At 43.7% G+C, this 21,586-nt stretch overlaps 1 protein-coding gene across 2 annotated transcripts in view; it reads right to left on the minus strand.

Annotated features, from left to right (window-relative positions):
• Nucleotides 1-20,882, minus strand: part of RRAGD (Ras related GTP binding D) — a 30,506-nt gene extending 9,624 nt beyond the window's left edge. Inside the window, exons 1-4 of one of the 2 annotated variants that reach the window (XM_037894466.2) lie at nt 19,664-20,882; nt 7,089-7,384; nt 6,393-6,592; nt 5,483-5,597 (exon numbers count right to left, since the gene is read on the minus strand). In XM_037894466.2, coding sequence (XP_037750394.1) covers nt 5,483-5,597; nt 6,393-6,592; nt 7,089-7,384; nt 19,664-19,799 — 747 coding nt within the window. In that variant the 5' untranslated portion in view covers nt 19,800-20,882. Of the gene's footprint in view, nt 1-5,482; nt 5,598-6,392; nt 6,593-7,088; nt 7,385-9,616; nt 9,720-19,663 lie in introns of those variants that run through there. The other variant, XM_037894467.2, reaches the window with a different exon arrangement.
• Nucleotides 20,883-21,586: the final 704 nt, after the last annotated feature.

A 21,586-nucleotide genomic window follows, 5' to 3' on the forward strand; every position in this document is an offset into this window, starting at 1 on the left:
AGGGCCCCGAGATCACCCCCTCACACACACTCCCCAGAGCACCGGCAGCGTTCCAGCCCAAGTTTTAGTTAGGGTTATATAGTAAAAGTCATGGACAGGTCACTGGCGGTGAATTTTTGTTTGCTGCCCATGACCTGTCCATGACTTTTACTGAAAATACCCATGACTAAAACGTAGTGTTAACAATAAGGATTTGCACCAGCGGCTGAAACAAAGGGAAAATTCTCAGTGGGGATCATGACAAAATTGCCAAGTGCTCCCCAGAAAAGAAACATCCAGAAGGAGAGGCACCTTTTCCAAACTTGCCAATCAAAGTAAGTTTCAGATAAGAAGAAAGTCCATTTATGGGTGCTGCCTAATACGGGTCTGAACTGTTGCTACAGCAATTCCATAATTCCATCAGAAGCCTTGAAAACCTCTGATGAACAGTTTTGATAGTTCAGATAAACTCAGTTAACAATCATTTCACTCAGTCCTGTTTTCTTTCAAAAGAACTATTTAACAAATATTTACAGATTAAAGTGACCTTCCTGCTACCTTTCACCCATTTCCAGGAATTAAGGGATTTCAGCTCGGGGTATTGTTCAGCACAATAGCCCATAACATTTTGGGCAGCTTAATTTTAAAGGACCTAAATTCATCAATACAAAGGGGACTAATCCTGGGAACTCCCATCAGTAATAATAGGTGTCATGGGCTTGAATTTCTTTTATTTCAATTGGAAAACATACACCATAGATTGTTCTTAATAACACTTTCTAGTATATTGAAATTTACAGACTACACACTCTGGATATCTTACAATTCCTCAAAACCCAAGAACAAAAAAATAATATTTGATTGTCACATCTGACCAAAATGGCATCTGTACAATTTAAAAAGAGAAAAAAAGATTCATTTTAACACAAAAATTCCTCATGTACTTCAGCAGATGTCAAAATTCATCTAAAAATTCAGGTTTTACAAAAACACAAGATTTTAATTTCAATTTAAAGTATTTAATTCCCCTATTATTTTAGTCTTCCGCAGTGTTTGAAACTCAAATATTGTAGTTTCATACATGAGTTGAATATGAAACTGAATAGAAAAGTTCTGTAAAAAGAATTAAAATGACTACTCTATTTTGTATTTCCAAGTGTGAGAAATACAGAGTAAAGAAGAGTAAAGATAAATGTAAAATCAGAGTTTTATAATCTAAGAGGGCATAATCAACATAGTATACCTTTAGTGGAGAAAGGAGAGGGTTGATGAGAGAATTCAGAAGGAAAGAAGAAATTGCTCAGATAAAATTAGCGACAGTACAAAAAAGGGTACACATACACAGAAAAAGAAGTCTGAAAATATGAAACAAGAAGGATCAATATCATTATATATTGTTCCTTAGTCAGGTAAGATATAGTAACAAGTCAATACCCTAAAATATTCCAGTAATAATAATAGGAAGTGCATAGAATATCAGCATTATGTTACTTTTTAGGAAAGTGTATGAAGAATGATTGAAATATCATTGGCTCAAACTTGCCCTTGTTGAAAACACTGTCAATACCCTAACAGACTTTGATGGGATTGTGCCTTATATACTGTTTTGCTTTTAAGAAAGTGAGTCAAGTTTGTTTTACCTAAAAAAAAATCAGCACTGAAGTTTCAGGGATGTGCACTTGTGATTCTAGTTTGGGCCCACTTCTAAATAAGGTGTCTTTTATTGTTTTCAGAGTACCCAACAACACTTCACAGATAAGAAAGGTGCTGTACAACATAAAAATAGTTTCTAATATATCCACAAATGTAAACACACATTAAAAGTAAACATATTAAACAAATTTGAGAGAGTGATAATACATAAGTAGGAAAAAGAAATGGAAGGAAGAGGTAATATCCAGCTGCCCTGGATTTAAAGGAGGTGAAGCTAGAGTGAATCGATTTAAACTAAGGCAATTAAAATCACCAGTTTAAATCTATTGTAGAGAAGCTTAATTTAAAAATCAACTTTATCTTTAAAGTTTCCTAATGAAAACTTCACTTTCATCAGCAGGTGTTAGAGCCAACAACATGTAACTGTTTTATGTATTTTAAAGTGAAATATTCCCAATCCACCAAGCTAAATCTTTGGCTTAGTAAAATGTACGTCTCTTTATGCAGACACCTGGTTTAACAAAATTAATTCTTGTAAAAATGGAGAATATTTACTTTTAATTTTCATAGATATCAGATAAAATTTTGAAAAGTGCATAACTGGCTTAGGGGTCTAAATCCCATTCACATCCAATGAGATGTAGGCTACCAAGTGCCTAGGGGTACGTTTACACAGGGGAAAAAAACCTGAAGCAGGCCTGTGCCAGCCAACTCAGGTTTGTGAACATCGCGAGACTTGGGCTGCGGGGCTGTTTCATTGCTGTGTAGACTTCTGTGCTCGGGCTGGCGCCTGAGCTCTGGGACCCTTCCACTTTGCAGGATCCTATAGCCTAGGCTCCTGCCTGAGTCCAGATGTCCACACAGCAGTGAAACAGCCCCATGCAGCGCAAGCCCTGCGAGCCTGAGTTGGCTGGTACAGGCCAGCCATAGGTGTTTAGTTGTGCTGCACACATACCCTACGTTACTTTTGGAAATTGCACTTAGGCACTTGATAATTTTACTCATCTTACTATATTCATCCGTATATAGTACATATATATAGGATATGTAAGTTAGGTTGTGAGAATGAAACAAAACCACTGAACTTGGTATGTTAGAAATTAATGTTTTGTGTTTATAATTTTACAATCAACAAAGTATTTCACTGCTTGAAAGTTAAAAAGACATTGCCAGTACATTCCCGTCACATGAAGGATTATGCTATTTAAAACATAGGTTTTGTTGTTACTTCCTCCCAAGTGTTCAGGATGCCATAAAACAGAACAAAAGCAAATACCTGCTCCCACTTTTTGTTTTACTCAATGGAAATTTGCCTTTGACTTCAACAGCAGCAGACTAAGGATCTAAGCATTCACAAGTAACTTGGGACACAATCCTAAAAACTGCTTATTACTTAGATTGTATTAAAATCTAAAACATGCTAAGTGTTCTCCATAAAGGGAAGACATACTCCATGCTCCAAAATGTCTACCAAGCACTATGTCTGGTAATAGTCCCATTGTCTTCAATGGGACTACTCACATGGATTATGTCCAGTAGTGAGTGTTTGCAGTAACTGCCCCTTAGAATGCTCTGGGACTGAGATTTTCCCAAGAGTTCTCAATATAGCTGAGTAATTCACAATGAATAATTTCTTATTCATTTAGTGTCTTTCTCTTGCTGAATATCTGCAAGCAAAAAACGAAAAACAAAACAAATAACCATTTCCTCAGTAATCAAATATGTCTGACACATTTCTTTACTCTGTGGATTGATTAGAGATATTCAATATCTGAAATTCAAGCTGTGTTGCTTAGTGATGGGATAGCTATGATGTATGACATTTATCTAATTAAGGAACAGAAACAAACTGTGTGTCTATCCTCAAAGTGAAGGGGGTCAGGATTTGTCCCTAAATATATATGGAGTTTTAAGGAATATCAGAAGTCATTCCACAGTCAGGCCTGTAACGTTTTCATCCAGCTGTATTTAGGATTTTTATTCAATAAGCTATACAGTGTACAGGACACATAATGATTTCTAGTATTTTGCATTTTTTGTCACATATTGATCCATTCCATAGTATTAAACTGATTTTGAACTGAACCCTTTAGATAGATTGTTGTAAATCCAATTTCAGTTTTTTTAAGAAAGTGTCAGATTTAAAAAACAAAAGTAAGCTTTAGTTTGATTTTAATTCAAAAAGCTATTGATTTTTATCTCCCCTGAACCAAACAAATTCTATATCCTAGGGGATACTCTGATAAAAAATAAACAAAATCCTGCTAAAAACAAAACCAAACAACAAATATTCCTCTGACTGAGGCTCAAAAGGAAGGATCTGTATGTAGCAAAGGCCTACACAGTTAAGGACCAACAGTGCTAGCTTATTTTGGCTGCCTGGAAAGCGGTAGGTAGACTATAAAGACTACAGGTCAGGCATACTATGATCATGATTGCAAATATATTATTGCATTCTGAAAGAGTTCCCAGTGACAGAGAAACTTTGCTACAACTACTCCACCCCCAGAATCATTACAATAGATCACTATTGCTGTTGGAAGGTCTTAATGGGATAAATGAAAACATAACCTGTGCGTATTGTTCAACTGAAAAAACACCCTTCATCTCCAACACATGGCTTCCCATGGAAAAAGCCTGATCAAAACTGATATCAAGATTCTTAATCTGATTTATTATATCTGAAGTGAAGGAAGAACAAGCCTCTTAATTTTGTGATCTGTTTACCTCTACCCAGGAGTAAGAATTTGATTTTCCCAACACCGAAGATAAGATAGGTCTGAGCCATCACACCTACAGTGTTGTTCATATGTTGCAGAGCTAGCTAGGTACAAAAGGCAAAAGAGAGGCAGTTGTATGTCACTGTTTACTGATTATACTTTACCCTGTGTTTACGAATTGGACAAGCCTCCTTGGCAAGATATACCCTGCGCAACATGGGAGGCACAGTACAGATCCTTCAAGGACACCATTTTTCAAGGACTTGATAAAGAACTGTTCATCACTATCAACTGATTCCTGCATTCTAGGCATGACTGAAAACACCTACAGGGCTTTTCCGGACACACCAGAACATCCCTCCGTCACTGAAGAAACAGCCTATGGTCAATCATCTCAAGAGCTGCAGAATGGTTCAGCACAAACCCTCTGCTAGTTCCAGAACGGGCAGCTGATCCCAACATAAGATTATTTATGACCCTGATTCTTAATGACTGGCATGTTGTCAACATCAGTGAAGGCTGTCACCCAAATGGGAACCTATTCAGGATACTGCTATATGGTTATCTGTCTTAGATCTTATATAATGCTCAGTACAGTATCTTAGTACTGTTGTCCAAGTACCTCCAGAACTGAACTACCACCACCTTTTCAATCACTTTCTATGATAATGGGAGACTGGGAATGGGTGAGACTAGATGATCACAAGGATCCCTTCTGGCCTTATAATTTATGAAAATGTCAAGTGCTGTTTAAAAACAAACAGACAGAAGCCATACCACACAGACCTAGGTCACGGTCAAACCAATGTCTAAACAGATGAGGGATGACTGTCAGCTCACTCTATGCACCATCTAACCTTGAAAAATAATTTGACGATCTCAAAATATTTTTAGTTTAGAAAAAATGCAGCTACATTGTTCTGTAAATCTTGCAGGCATTTGGGTGCAAATCCTTCATGAGGTAGAAACCCTCAGCTCCTACTAACTTCACTTGAAACTGGGTGTGCACAGCATCTTTCAAAAAAGCACATAGCAGTTTTTAGGATTCAGTTGATACAGAATAAATCACAAGTTTTCTTGTACTCAATCAGTTCTATGCAAAAATCTAGAAAGTACACAAAAGTACTTACTGAGATAAAGATGTTAAGGAGGTTTTCCAGGGTTGGGAGCTGTGGAATCAGTTTCTGTACCACTTTGCTAAAGGCTTCAAATATAGAATGATCATATATGCTTGTCAGATAAAAGCTGGAAAAAATGTCACCATATTTTCCTTTTAGCCATATAAAAGGAACATTCTGAATCTGTCATAATGAGCATGTAAAATATTTTGAAACACAAAGTACTTGAAGTTATGCATTTTTCCCTTGTGATCAGAAGTTGCATAATGTTTCTAAAACACAGCTCTTCAACAAACTGAAGTCAATAATTAAAACAATTACATATATTTTCAAGGCTATATTTAGCATGACAGTATACAATATGAATACATAAAACCATCGATACTGCAAATCTGTGCTATATATGGAATTTAATGAGGTAGTTCCCACTTCAATATCCTCTGGAAAACATTTTCTGTATACCAGGAGAGCAATATTACATAGCTTTTATGTATTGCTTTACATCTTGAAAATAGTAGGGATGAAATTAACTATGAAAAGATGCCACCAAAGTGATTAGCTACTCTATGAATTAACATGTTTGTGAAGCACTATATCCATTATGATGGCATTTCTTATTTCACAAGTCCCAAGAACAGCATTAAAGTTTTTAATGTCCTGTAGCTCCCAGTTTGTTGAAGTGCATTATTTTCAATTATTTGCTAAAATAACCTGTTGTTCTTTCTACAGACTGAATAATTTAGTCAAAGGCATTACCTTTTCCCTTAATAGTCATATCTAATAAATTCTTGTTGCCTGCTACTTCAATAGATTAGAAAGTGATAAACTGTCTATAAGATAGGCTGCTCTGGGTTCTGGCTTTAGTATTAAACATGGCTTTTATTCTTTTCCAGCAGACTCTGTGCACAGTTGCTTCACTCACCTGAGGTGAATTTTCTCCAATCCAGCATCTGCAAGGTCATCATTTGCCCTCTGGTGAATGTCTCTTTGGGTTTCAATCTTGTGATCATCAGACAAACCATCCACTTTATGAATAAAGATTTCAAAGTTGATGTCTGGATTCACTTTATAAGCTCTGGTCACAGTGAGATGCAACCTAGCCAAGGCCTCCATATAATCATCCTAATAATGGAACAATAAAACCCACAACCTTACGACAAACAGTTACGAGACAACAGCTAAATTTTATAAGATACTTGCAGACACTTCTACAGTTCAAAATTCCTTTATTTAAACTTCTGGGATCATAAAGGTCTATATCTGCACAAAAGTCCAATTGCCGTCACTAGCAACTCCATGAAAGGAACCAGAGACTTTAAAGCAGACTAGTTATTTTTGCATTTAAAATAAAAACTAAACTAGGTTTTGAATCTTTATTTGCAAAAAAGAGGTTAAAAAATAAACCAACTCTATCAACTTAATTGTAATTGGTGGTTATAGTCTTCAAAAGCACTTAAGTCCCATTAAAAGTCAACAGGACTTCGGCTCTAAGTCCCTTACGTGCTTTTGAAAATTTGACTGTCTCCATGTTTGCCACTCCATTTGCTTATAGCTGGAGGAAAAAAACAACGAAGACAAACAGGTGGCCTGAATACCACCCTTATAACTTTCTCTTTACCTGAGAATCTATGACAAATATCAGTGCTCCAGTGCCTCTGAAAATCATCTCATAGTCAAATGTAGGGTCAAAGAAGTCAATTTGCCCAGGAAAGTCCCATATCTGAAAGTTAACAAAGGAGCTGTTGGAAACATCTTCTCTGCAGATCTTGTTAGTGCTCTCCAAGAAAAGGGTTTCATTTGGAGACATTTTGTGAAAGACAACTTTCTGAATGGAAGACTTCCCACTTCTTCTCAGTCCCATGAGTAGGATTCTTGGCTTAACTTCAGTACTGAAGGGGTCACTGAAATCCAGAACTGAATAAACCACACAATAAGCAGAATGATACACTCCAGCAGGGATAAATTACAACAGTTGTATTTATATTATATACTATATTATATGCACTTTATATTTATTTACATTTTGCAGTGTTAATTACAGTACTGTATTTTACGTGCATTTATATCTGCACCTAGACTACAACTGCCAACCTCAAAAAGTGGAAAGAAAGATATTTAAAATAAGATTTCTTCCCCCCTCCTAAACTAATGTTTGAGAACCTACTATTTCTCACTTGAAAAAAAGATGAAGAGTGCTCAGGGCAAGATACCTGAGTAGAGAGCTTTAGGTGGCATCAAACATACATGTTCACACAAAAACAAACTCTTCATGCCTCCCACAACCTAAAAACATCTAGGTCTAATTTGCATTATAATCAGATACGTATTTTGCAGCTGTGTTTTTGTGGAGTAATAGAAATAACCAGCATCCAGTTAGGGAATGTACACTCTTAAGGACCATCACTCCCTGCTGTCACTTCACTATTTATCTTACTGCTCACCGATGCCCACCATGTAGCCTGAATGCTCAGCAGCCCTAGAATGGGAATTTGGTACGCTACTACTGTACTGCACTATAATTGGCATCAGAACAGAGTTAATAGACCAGACCTATCAGTGCTGACAATTTTGGACCTCATATTGCAAATCATCATGTGCAGAACTCCCAATGAAGAAATCACAGTTGTGTGTGCTGTGCATTTGCAGGATTGAAGCCTCAATGAACATTTTTAAATGATGTACAGTACGGCATGAGGGGGAATCAAATGTGTGTTGCAAGTCCCCAGCGAGGCCATATATTTTTCCAGTGTAAACTGATAACACGTTTTGCGGTGACTGAGATGACAGAGGGCTTTAAAATGTACCCATTCATTGATATAATGCCAGAAGTATAATCGCTCTTCATTTCTCCCCAGCTTGAAGCCTTACAGCCACAGCAAGATCACCTTTTTTTTTTTTTACAGTAAGTCTGCAACCCAGCAACCTTTCAGACTCTCACTCTACCTGCATCAGCTGCTTTGGAGTACAGGATTTTAAGAATACGTACTCCTTTTGGCCTTGACTGCTGCAACCCCGCAATTCTTTTCAAATTACTTTTGCTAAGATACTCTACCTGGCTTGTCACTCTAACTACATTACTCCCTTCTTCGAGTCCCTCCATTGGCTCTCCCTCCTCCACCACAACAAATACTGTACAAACTTTTCCTTGATTTTTTTATGGCCTGTCTTAATTTAGACCTAATTAACTGTTCTGTTATGAGATAAATCCCTGCCTCTGTTCTGCCAGGGATGCCTGTCTTCATCACCTGCTTATCGGCTTCCCTTCACTCTTTCTCTTATGTTTACCTATACACAAGGGAAAGATTCCTTGTCAAAATCCATACGGCTACCCCCTTATTCTCCTTCAGATCTTTCCTAAAAAGGCACCTCTACGACAATGCCTACAAGTCACTGCTGACTGAAAATGGTTCAGTAGGTAGAAGGTTGCTATTACTGCTGATTAGCTGTGTGTGAACGGTTCACCAATATATGATGAAACATGCTTCTGTTACTGTTACCTCATCCACCCATCCTGATTGCTTATTTTAGACACTCGTTATACCATGTCTTTAGATAATAAAATCTTTTGGGGCACGTGCCTCTTTTCACCCAGACTGAATACACACTATGATCTATCACCTCAGGTATATGTGCATGAGGTGGAGATCAGAGAGCCTCTCACAAACTGTACAAGAATCACAGATAATAAAATTATCAGGTAGTTTTTGGCACGGGGGAGTTATTGTCCACAGCTCTAGCCTAAAAATCTTCATTCTTATAACACCTGCCACTGCAGCTCAAACTAAAAAAAACAAACCAAGATCATTTTCTATTGCACTCACATTTTATGACTCAGTCCTTCCATCCACAATTGTGTAACTATCAAAGAAATGTTAGAAGCATCTCTCTTTTTGGATTAATGCTTTGTTTTAAACAATTTGCTTCTTTCTTATTTGGTCTTATTTAAAAAAAAAACTGACAGTATTCTCTCACATGCAACCCAGCTTTGAAAACTTGCATATGTATGTATGTATCTGTGCATATGTGCAGGCATGTTATCTGTTAACAGCCATAGCATTCAAAAACAACACCAGAGACAGATTGTCACAGTACTGATGTAGGTAGGAAACGATGGTCCCACTAGTAATGCAAAGAGAAAGGGATTACCAGGCTGCAGTTTAGCCTTCATTTATGTCATTTTGATTCAAGAGAGATAATTTTGTGGATCTTGACACAGACTCAGAAAGCACTTGCCTAGTGATCTTCCTTGTATTTCTATGCAAAAGATAAGAATTAAGAACAGTATCAACAATGTGATTCTAATATCACTGTCCTTTTGTTGTCTAATTAAACTTGAAATACTTTAAAAATGTTTTTTAAAATAATCTAATTTCTCTTTATCCAGTAGCAAGGATTATTGTTGGTTATCCAGACAGCTACTGGCTCTATCCGGTTGGGGGTGGGAGGAAGGGGGAAGAGTAGAATAATACTTTTTCTTGCTGACTCAGTCTGCTAGAGTTACAGACCATCCTATGCAGGATTGTAAGCCTCTAAAGAAAATATATGCCATAGGTGCTTCAGGAGGAGAAGGTGGCAACTTAGCAGGCAGCAGTCTTCCTTCTAGGCCAGTACTGAACCAAAGCCTCAGCACAGCGTTGAGGCTCATTGGGCTGTTGGAAGTTCGATCTCCAACAGAAGAGATGTTACTGTGTGCTATTAGACAGCTTGTATTAAACTCCAGAGGTGGTTGCTTTTCAACAGAGGTGAAATTTAGAGGAACAAACTATTCCAGCATAAGCACCAGTGTACCAGTATAAGCATCCACACAAAGGGACATAACAATTTAACTTTTTCAGTAAATTACAAAGGTAACCAAAATAGTTAAATTGATAAAAAGCTTTATATGAGGCTTATGAGTTTTTAAAATGTTTTGAGACCTTAGGCTGAAAGGTGTTACTGGATATAATTACAAAGTACTTTCATGCAGTTCTGCAACATTTTGTCTGTACCATAAAGCACATACAGGGAACAGACACATGAACACAGCATATATGAAGGATCAAGATAGCAGCAGACAGTGGTCTGCCTCAGAGAACAAATGTTGCAGCAGACTAACAACACTGGCAACAACTAAACACCTCAACAGAAAAGAGAACTCTCACACCCACCGTGAAAGACATATTGTTAGTTCACTGTTGGCGTAGTGTACAGATATATTATAGCAGCAAAGAGAGATTGTCTTCACTTGTTGTGTGTGTAACAATTACTCTTCTTCCTTCACTTCCGTGGAAACATCTTTTGGACCAAAAATGATACTTTTTAGACAAAGGACCAACCTTCATGAAAAGGTACCAAAATTCAAAATGAATGAGTTCAGGAATGGCAAATGAAGGATTTGATCCTGCAAGTTCTTGACTGCTGATTAGGACCATATATATGCCTTCAGCAGAAACAGTTACTGGGGAAGGGAGATCTGCAAGATACGTGACAATGAAAGGAGCTTTATGAGATCAGTCTAAGATCCAATCTAACTCATAGTATTCATTCCCCAATAAACATTTTACAATTAATGACACTGTCATAATTTATAATTGACTTAATTCAGGGAAGCACTCTAAGTAAATCTGGTATGGAAAATTATCTCAATGACTGGCATACTTGAATGTCATCTTCTGATCACCAAGCATTTAATATGTAATCTGGATCCAGAGTCAAACTTTGAGCATCTGAAATTCAAACTCAGTTCCAATTTCAAAAGAAAAATTTAATGACCTGAACTAATCTCCCCAAACTCAACCATCTCCCAGCTTTGGAAGGTTTGAAATCCAGAAATAAATGTTGTAGCTCAGGCCCATCTTTATAAAGTACTGTAGGAGACAGTTATGTATGACATGATAAAAGATTCTAGAGTAGTAATCTAATGTACTCTTATCGCTACACAAGTGTATGCATTCAAAGTGAAATACTATTAAAGTTAAATAAATACAGGCATCTCTTGATGACTAATGTTACATAGATTGATGTTTTGTTTGCATGCGGGAAAAATTCATGCCAGTGCAGGGAGACCTACACGAGAACCTAAGAGGGGCTGAAGTAGTATAGATTCTCTGCACTGGGTGAATTTTGCCTAAAAAGCGTAAGCTATGTGTTGTCATCAAGCCTATATGTTCTTCCAGAAACCGGGTATGTTACTTGAAGTACACATGCTTGGGGTGTGCACATCAGGCATGTAAAAAAATGTAGTGCATATCCTGCTATGTGTCTTGTGTTAATTACTCAAGTGTTATTCCAGGGGAACTAATATCTCGTCTGTATTGGCACAGAGCATCACATTGGCACCACCTACTGGCTCAAGAGCAGCTAGACTAGGCAGCCACTGATTGTGACATAGTGTTATCGGAATGGCTGAGGTTAAGTGCAGATGATGCTATAAACTCCCTGATCCCATGATTTTTATATAATTTTAAAAGGCCAGTACCCATACCCCCTTGTACTATGATCCCATTAGATATCACGAGTTAAACAGTGTCAGGTTGGATAATACATGGATGAAAGCCCTCCAAGTAAAACACAGTTGTTGCAGAAAGTGGTGTTGGCAATTAGGTGCGGGGGGAGAAGGGAGGGATCTCATTATTCTTCATGAATAACAAACCCTAGCCCAAGCATGGTGTTGTGATAATTCCATTGCTGGAGGTATGGTCTTGTGGACAAAACAAACCAAAGTTCTGTGACTTCATAGTTTGTTTTTTTCTAGAAAAGAAAAAGAAAAGAAGGTGTTTGAAAGATTCCCACTGCTTCAAAATATACAGTACAGTCGCATCAATGTGTATGTACATGTGTTTATATAGGGTATGCCTACACTGTAATTAGATATCTGCGGCTGGCCCATGCCCCATGACTCAGGCTCGCAGGCTTGGGACTAAGGGGCTGCTTAATTGTGGTGAAGACATTTGGGCTTGGACCGCAGCCCAAGCTCTGAGACCCTCCTACATCGCAGTGTACCAGAGCCCAGGCTCCAGTTCAAGCCTGAACATCTACACTGAAATTAAACAGCCCCTTCACCCGAGCACACAAGCCACCTGACACAGGCCAGTGCGGGTTTTTAATTACAGTGTAGATATACCTATATAGGGCAATTTGCTAACTGTCTTGGCCAACTCAAGATCATAAGTGAAAAACTTTTGATGATTTATTTAATAAAAAACACTTTGGATGAAAGACTGTCTTTTGCTTTCCTTCTAGTCTGTGCTTTTTTTTTTTGCATGTTTCAAAGAATTAAAAAAAAATTATTTTGTCCAAAACCAATTATTCTTAATGACTTGAATTTTTAAATGAATTGTCATGTTGGGTAAACTTTTCCAAACTGCTCAACTTTTTCTGGAATCCTAATTTAAAGACTGCTAAAACTATACTTAAAAACAATTGATGTGAATTCTATTGCTTTTAGGACTGTAATTTAGCTTTCTTATTTTTCAAGTTTCAGAGCTGGAGATAGATAAATTATATTTTCAGACCTATGACGAGATGGCAGAATTGCTAGAGCATTTTCCTTTGAGAAGATTAGAGATTTCCTTATATGTAGAGGAATGGGAAGATACATTGTCCACCCACATTCTTTTGTTGAGTGCATGACAAGTCCCTCCCCAGCTTGCCACAGAAATGCCTGTAGATACGTCACTACAACTTTCCAGACTAGGTTACTGAATTGTAGTTATGATATGACAAACACTACTCTACACATTTCACTTACTCTGGCAGTGGGGAAAAAAATCTATTCTTCCCTTTACAGAATAAAATTAGTATAATCATTGATATTTCTTACTGAAAAGGCTAACATTTATAAAAGTGAGGTTTACGCATAGTACAAATCTTAAAGATGTCAACAGTTTCCACTGGAGGGCAGCATGATCCTTTATCTTAATTTTCATCTGAAACCATGAAAATCCAGATTGCAGAAGTCATGCTAGTTAAATAATGTGCCCTTCGGAAGTATTCACAAATCAAGTTTTGTGCAAAACAACCTATCCAGAAGCACTTACACAGTGGAGATGCCTTTAGGCCATGACAGAATTCAGATATCAACAGCAGTTTTGCACATATTTATACAGTGTCACTGGCATACACACTGTGTTACAGAGAAAAAGTAAGGTCTGGGAGGCAGGAGCTGTGGGGGGGCACTATTGGGGGCCCCACAGGCCCAGAGTGGCCCGGGTGATTAGCGGGGGGGCTGGGAGCAGCCTGCTCTGCTTCCTATGCCCCAGCCCTGTCGCTCAGGGGAGGGGACTTGGGGGAAGGGATCCTGCCCCACAGTCACCGGCAGCGGCCCCAGCCCGCTCCACTCCGCCACCTCCCAGCTGCGGCACTCCATTTCCCGCCACCGGTGAATACGGGGGGCATCCTTTCCCCAACCTCCCCACACTCACCGGCGGCGGGAAGCGGAGCGCCGCAGCTGGGAGCTAGCGGAGTCGAGGGGGCTGGGGCCGCATCGCTCTGCTTCCTGCCGCAGGTGAGTGCGGGAGGCATCCTTTCCCCAACCTCCCCGCACTCACCAGCAGCAGCAGAAGCAGAGCAGCAAGGCCCCAGCCCACCTCACTCCGCCAGCTCCCAGCCGCGGCGCTCTGCTTCCCGCCACCGGTGAGTGCGGGGGGCATCCTTTGCCCAATTTCCCCGCACTCACTGGTGGCGGGAAGCAGAGCGCCGTAGCTGGGAGCTGGCAGTGAGTGCCTGTCAGGGGACTGGGGTGTGGATAGAAGTCGGGGCAGTCAGGGGACAGGGAGCAGGGGGGTTAGGGAAGGGGTGGCGTCCTGGGGATGATTAGGGATGGGGGGGGTCCTCTGGAGGGGGCGGTCAGGGGACAAGGAGCCGGGGGGCCAAAGCAAGTTTGATATAATGCGATTTCACATATAACGCGGTAAGATTTTTTGGCTCCCGTGGACTGCATTATATTGGGGTAGAGGTGTAATATAAAGTGACCACTGTGCTCTTTGTATTTTTGTTGTAATTGAAATCAATGTATCTGAAAATGTAGAAAAACATCCAAAATATTTAATATATTTCAACTGGTATTCTATTAACAGTGTGATTAAAACTGCGATTAATCGTGATTAATTTTTTTAATTTTTGGGGGGGAGGGATAGCTCAGTGGTTTGAGCATTGGCCTGCTAAACCCAGGGTTGTAAGTTCAATCCTTGAGGGGGCCATTTAGGGATTTGGGGCAAAAATTGGGGATTGGTCCTGCTTTGAGCAGGGGGTTGGACTAGATGACCTCCTGAGGTCCCTTCCAATCCTGATATTCTATGATTCTATGAAATTGTGGTTAATTTTTTGAGTTAATCATGTGAGTTAACTGCAATTAATCAACAGCCCTAGTTCATACATACTAGAAGTGGGGGTGGGAGAGAGATGATGTTCTTATCGCTAAAGAACAAACTGAGAATCAGAAGATCTGGGTTCTGTTCTGCCACAGACCCACCAGATCTGGCATTCTGGTCCCGTATGATTTTTGGCCAGTCACGTAGGTGCTTTGTAGTACAGTTTCCCATCTGCAAGTGAGAAGATTTTTTATTACATACTCTCAAGTGGGTTGTGAGGCTTTACAAAATTAAGTGCTCTGAGGTCTTTGAATGGAAGAACAAAGAATGATTATATGTGGAAAGCTGGAAGATTACTGTGTTTTATGCACTAACTTTTTCCAGTGTTCAGCCAAAAGGCAAGTAACTACTAGTCTTGGGAGCTGATCCACAGTATGTTCAGACACTCCCTTTGCATGTACAATCATAACCCCTATGTTTATATGTTGCAGTACAGGGACAAACCAAACTAATAACTTTTGGAAAAAGTTATCTGCCATGTATTGATCTTCCTCCACTCCTCTTTCATGGGAAGGAGGGATCTGTGACTCTGATCTTTGCAGAGTTTGCTCCACGGGTCCCAGACAAGGGTACAGGTAAGTCAAGTAAGCCAAGGGTAAGAGAAAGACATGTTTCTCTCCAGCCCAATGGAAGTTAAGTAAAGGAGATAACATAGCTCCAGGCTCCCTCTATAGAGACTCTGCCCTTTTCAGGCCTCAGAAAAAACAGGCAGGCCAGATCCACTCAATTTCCAAGAGAGCTGTTGGTGGCCAGAGCCTGCTTGGAGACACAGAGTCTCTATGAACTGCCCTACCCACCTGTGGATTCCAGAGAGCCATCTGGTTTAGAAGAGGGTCTCATGGTTCATTCAAGGGAAAGAGAGTACCCCTGAAGGAACAACAGAGGATAAATTCCATAAGGGGATCCCTCCCTCAGTGCTTTTGCCTCCTCCAGATGTTTCTGGGACACAGCTGTTTTCATCAGTTAAATATAGTATTATTATGCTACAATGAAAAAATGTTTTCTAGAGTTGTTTTTTTAAACTGCTGCAGTGACAGCAAGGGTCTACTGAGAAATAATCACCATTCTCTTCTCAGTAAATTCCTTTGGATTACTTGTCTACAGCAAGTCTTAAACTCTACCCAAATTAAGAGTTATTTAAAAATAAACATGCTGTCAATTAGGAAACAAAAAAATTATAACTAATTTATATCAATCTTTGCAGACAGCTTTCCTAACAAAAGTGTTCATATATGACACGTTGGGAAAAAGATGTGGACAGACAAATTACTCCAGAGGAATGGGGTTTGATTTGGCAAAGAGGATCAGCAACATACATCTGTAGCACAACAAAATAAAATTTCTTTAAGATACTGTTTCAATTGTACCTCATACCAGACAGCTTAAAAAGAGAGAGAGATTGTATGGGGATAAATGTTGAGAAACTGTGGTGAAAGATGAGATTTTATGTATGCATGCAGGACATGTCCAGTCATTAGAAAGTATTGGGATGCAATCTGTAGCCACATATCACAAACTACTGGATATTATTATCAAATGATAATAATGGTAATCATCCTGGGACTTCCTAGTGGTCACACAAAGGAAATAAAGAATTAATCTCTCATCTGCTAGTAGCTGCTAGGATATTGGTGGCATCTCACTGTAAAAAGAAAAATAGTCCAACTTCGGAGGAATGCTTCAAAAATATGGAAAGCTGTGGTTATGAAAAAATTAACACAAAAACTATGTATCCAGCAAAATAGACAGAGGACAGATAGATACTTAGCTATTTGGTTGCATTTTATTCAATATTCAGACGTAGTACATTCACCTGCAAAAACACCAGGACACCTGTCCAATTTTTTTGAATATTGATATATATTGACATTTGATAGACATACCTGGTCTGTTAAATGTGTATACAGAGATTTCACTCAATATAATAAAATCACTAGAAATGACATAAGTGTTATAATGATGTTCATTCTGTAATATGGTAATATCCTGTTAGAAAGATTGGATGAATATATTCCTGTAACTCTTTAAACAAAAGCTAACTGTTGTAATGAATTGTTTTGTTTCTGACATTTACATGACAAGGATTTGTAAACTAGTTAAAACTTCCTAAATAAATAAGTAGTTGGAAAAAATAAATACACTAACAAAGAAAATCCCTTACTCAGATTTTTTAAGTGGTTTTAAAAGCAATAATACCTATTGCACCATATCATTGTATATCAATGAATATTTGGCTTTGTACTTAAAAAGCAACTCCCTGAAATATTCAGTGTTCTCCAAGCTCCTTTGTAAAATGTAACAGTGTTTCAAGGGAAAAACAGTGCACATTCTAAGTGAAAGCAACAGGTGTTGGCCTGGCCTACCTCTTTTGTAATGTATTTCCCAACAAGCATTTGTTTTGTAGCACCACTGTTGCCTCCACATGCACTGAAGGATGAAGCAAATGGCAACGCAGGCACCCACAGCAACACGTATATGCACACAGTCACACAGGCATTTAAGCAGAGCCTGGAAATCTGGGGACTGACATTCACAGCTGCAGAGCAGCCCTGGACACAGAACTATTTGCTTGCTGCTGCCTTTTATAGCCTGACATCTGTCCTCCCCGCTTCTTGGCACTCTAAAGAAACATCACCAAGCTATGTCCATTCATATTATACATGGAAAACTTTCATGGCAGAAGACATGGTAAGTACTATATAGAGATGTTTTTGTGTTTGAATGTCTCCTATTTCCATTCCCTAACACATATAACCAGTGCTGCTCTCCTTCTCCCCCCACCAGAACACTGAGTCCCCATGTCCCACCATCCATTCCTGTTCATATTTCCTAATGCATCCCTATTCCTCATACATTCCCTTCACCATACAGCCACCTTGTTCTCCCTTCCTGCCTCCTACTCCATAACACAGCCAACTGTGAGAAGCTCACACTTGCTTACTCTCCCTCCCGCCACAATACAGTGATCACTGCCCTACCTCCCTACTCAGTATCCCTTACACCCTCCCAAAACAGACCCTATCCCAGGGGTAGGCAAACTACGGCCTGGGGGCCATATCTGGCCCTTCAGAAGTTTTAATACAACCCTTGAGCTCCTGCTGGGGAGCGGGATCCGGTGCTTGCCTCACTCCAGCGCTCTAGCCGGGGGCTTGCCCCGCTCTGTGCAGCTCCCAAAAGCAGTGCCATGTCCCCGCTCCAGCTTCTATGCCTAAGGGCAACCAGGGCGCTCCACACACAGCCTCTGCAACTCCCATTGGCCAGAAACCATAGCCAATGGGAGCTGCAGGGGCGGCACCTGCGGACGGGGAGCATGAAGAGATGCCTGGCTGCGCCTCCGCTTAGGAGCCAGAGGGTAGACATGCTGCTGCTTCCGGGAGCTGCTTGAGGTAAGCGCCGGCTGGAAACTGCACCCCTGACCCCCTCCCACCCTCCGAACACCTTGGTCCCAGCCCGGAGTACCCTCCTGCACCCCCAACCCCTCATCCCCAGCCCCACCCCAGAGCCTGTATCCCCAGTCAGAGCCCTCGATCCCCTTCACACCCCAAACCCTGCCCCAGCCTGTAGCCCCCTCCTGCACCCGGAACTTCACATTTCTCGCCCCACTCCAGAGCCCGCACACCCACCCACACTGCAACCTCCAATTTCATGAGCATTCATGGCCTGCCATACAATTTCCATACCCAGATGTGGCCCTCAGGCCAAAACGTTTGCTTACCCCTGCCCTAACCCCATCCTATACCCCCTCCATCACCAAATCCTGTCCCACCCCACACCCATCCAGCCAACCCCTTCCTTTATCCCATCCTCAGGGCCAGGGCCTCCCCCTATTCCCAAAGAGCCAGCCTCTTCTCCCTCCCCCCACACTCAGACCCTACCTTGGCCCATCCCCCTACACCCAGAGCCAGTCCCCCCTCCCCACAGAGCCAGTCCAGTCTCCCTAGCCCCTACCCGCTCTCCAGTCAGTGCATGCCTTTATCCTATCCCCGCATCCAGAGCCAGCTCCTCCCCATCCCCATAAAACCAGCCCCAGCCCTGCCCCAATCCCTGTTCCCCCACACCCAGACGCAGTCCCTCATTGCCATAGTGCCTACCCCTGTGCCCTCCCGAGAGAGCCAGTCACCCCAGCCCATGCCCCTCACAGACAGTCCATCTTGCCTCATCCCCCCATATCTACAGTGCCAGCCTCTTCCCCACCCCACACAGCCAGCCCCTGCCTTGCCTCATCCCCCCGTACCCACAGTGCCAGCCCCTTCCCCACCCCACACAGCCAGCCCCTGCCTTGCCTCATCCCCCCGTACCCACAGTGCCAGCCCCTTCCCCACCCCACACAGCCAGCCCCTGCCTTGCCTCATCCCCCCGTACCCACAGTGCCAGCCCCTTCCCCACCCCACACAGCCAGCCCCTGCCTTGCCTCATCCCCCCGTACCCACAGTGCCAGCCCCTTCCCCACCCCACACAGCCAGCCCCTGCCTTGCCTCATCCCCCCGTACCCACAGTGCCAGCCCCTTCCCCACCCCACACAGCCAGCCCCTGCCTTGCCTCATCCCCCCGTACCCACAGTGCCAGCCCCTTCCCCACCCCACACAGCCAGCCCCTGCCTTGCCTCATCCCCCCGTACCCACAGTGCCAGCCCCTTCCCCACCCCACACAGCCAGCCCCTGCCTTGCCTCATCCCCCCGTACCCACAGTGCCAGCCCCTTCCCCACCCCACACAGCCAGCCCCTGTCTTGCCTCACCCCACAGTGCCAGCCCCTCCCCACCCCCCCAGCACCGGGTCCGCTCCCGGCCCCGCAGGCTTGGTGCGGCGGCGGCGCTGCCCTCCCCAGCATGGCGGGGCACTCACACGCTTCGTCGGCGCCGGTCTCCGGGTCTCCATCCGAGAAGGACTCGGCCCCATTCCCGTAGTCCGCGAGCCCAACAAGCTCATCTTCCTCCTCCTCCTCCTCCTCCTCCTGCGGCTTCCTCGGCACCTGGCTCATCGCGGCCGCCCCCCGCCGCTGGAGGTTCCGATTCGATCCCTTCCCCGCAAGTCTCGGCCCGGGCGGTGCTGCGACCGGAGCAGCCAGCCAGAGCCCCGCGTCCTCCCAGAGGAGCGAGCGAGAGAGACTGCGTGACCCGAGTCACCTGACACAGCCGGGCGGTCACTCACTCACACAGGCACCGCCGCCGCGCTCTGCACACGCAGGGTAGGGCCGTGCACCCTGCCGCGGCACACGGCTCCGGCAGGGCCACGCACTCCGCCCAGCCCCCGGCGCTGGCACAGGGGCACTGCCACACTTGCGCGCCGAGCCGGCCCAGTCACACCCACTCCTCCCGCCCCCGTCACTCACAGACAGGCAGTGCCCCACCGAGCTGTGCCCCAGGCGGTAGCCAGTCACACCCACAGCCTCCCCCCATCACTCACAGTCACTGCCACACTGAGCTGTGCCCCAGGCCAGTCACACTCACAGCCTCCTCCCCTCACTCACAGACAGGCACTGCCACACCCTGCACACTGAGCTGTGCCCCAGGCCAGTCACACCCACAGCCTCCCCCATCACTCACAGTCACTGCCACACTGAGCTGTGCCCCAGGCCAGTCAGACCCACAGCCTCCCCCATCACTCACAGTCACTGCCACACTGAGCTGTGCCCCAGGCCAATCACACTCACAGCCTCCCCCATCACTCACAGTCACTGCCACACTGAGCTGTGCCCCAGGCCAGTCACACAGCCTCCCCCCCTCACTCACAGACAGGCACTGCCACACCCTGCACACTGAGCTGTGCCCCAGGCCGGTCACACCCACAGCCTCCCCCCATCAGAACTCACAGACAGGCAGGGGCACACTGTGCACACCAAGTCATGCCCCAGACCACCCATTCACATAGCCTACCCCCATCATTCAGACTTGGCACCAGGGCCATCCCTAGACATTGTGGTGCCCTACGCAGTCCCCCTGCGGGGGAGGGGAGTGACTGGCCCCAGGCCTCCGCGGGGGGAAGGGGGAACCGCCCCCCAGCACGAGCCAGCAGAGTGGGTTGGGGCCAGGTCACTCCACTTCCTGCCACCTGGTGATTGCAGGGCAGGCCCAACCCTGCACTCACAAGGCAGCAGGAAGTGGAGTGACCTGGGCCCAACCCGCTCCACTCTGCTCCCCTGGCTCCCAGCCTTGGGGGTCGGGGGCAACCACCCTCCAGCACTCACTGGCGGCACAGCTGAGCGCCAGCAAAGCGGGCTGGGGCCAGGTCGCTCCACTTCCCGCCGCCTGGTGAGTTTAGGGCACACCCAACCCCTGCTGCAGTCCCCCAGGATGTAGCTCAGGGGAAGGGGTGGAGTGGGGGCGGGGCTGGGGTGGAGCAGGGGTGGGAAGAGGCGGGACGGGGGCGGAGCAGGGGCAGGGGCTTTGGGGAAGAGGCAGAGCAGGGGCGGGGGCAGCTCAGCAGGCCGGGGGATCGGGCTGGCTGCTGGAGCAGCACGCAGCTGCGTAGGGCACCAGGAAATTTGGGGTGCCCTACACAGCTGCGTAGTTTGCATATGGGTAAGCACAGCCCTGACGGGCACTGCCACACTGCACAGCAAGCTGTTCCGCAGGCCACTCACACCCACAGCTTATCCCCTGTCATTTACAGACGGGTGCTGTGCATGTGGAGCCATGCCCCAGGCCAGCCACCCACCCATCCAGCATACCCCACATTGTTCCCACATAGTCTTTGCCATTCTGTGCCTACTGTCATACACTCTGTCATTTACAGATGGGCTCTTAGACCCATACACTTTGGCATTCA

This window comes from Chelonia mydas, chromosome 3 (assembly GCF_015237465.2).
Source record: "Chelonia mydas isolate rCheMyd1 chromosome 3, rCheMyd1.pri.v2, whole genome shotgun sequence".
Classification (NCBI taxonomy): domain Eukaryota; kingdom Metazoa; phylum Chordata; order Testudines; family Cheloniidae; genus Chelonia; species Chelonia mydas.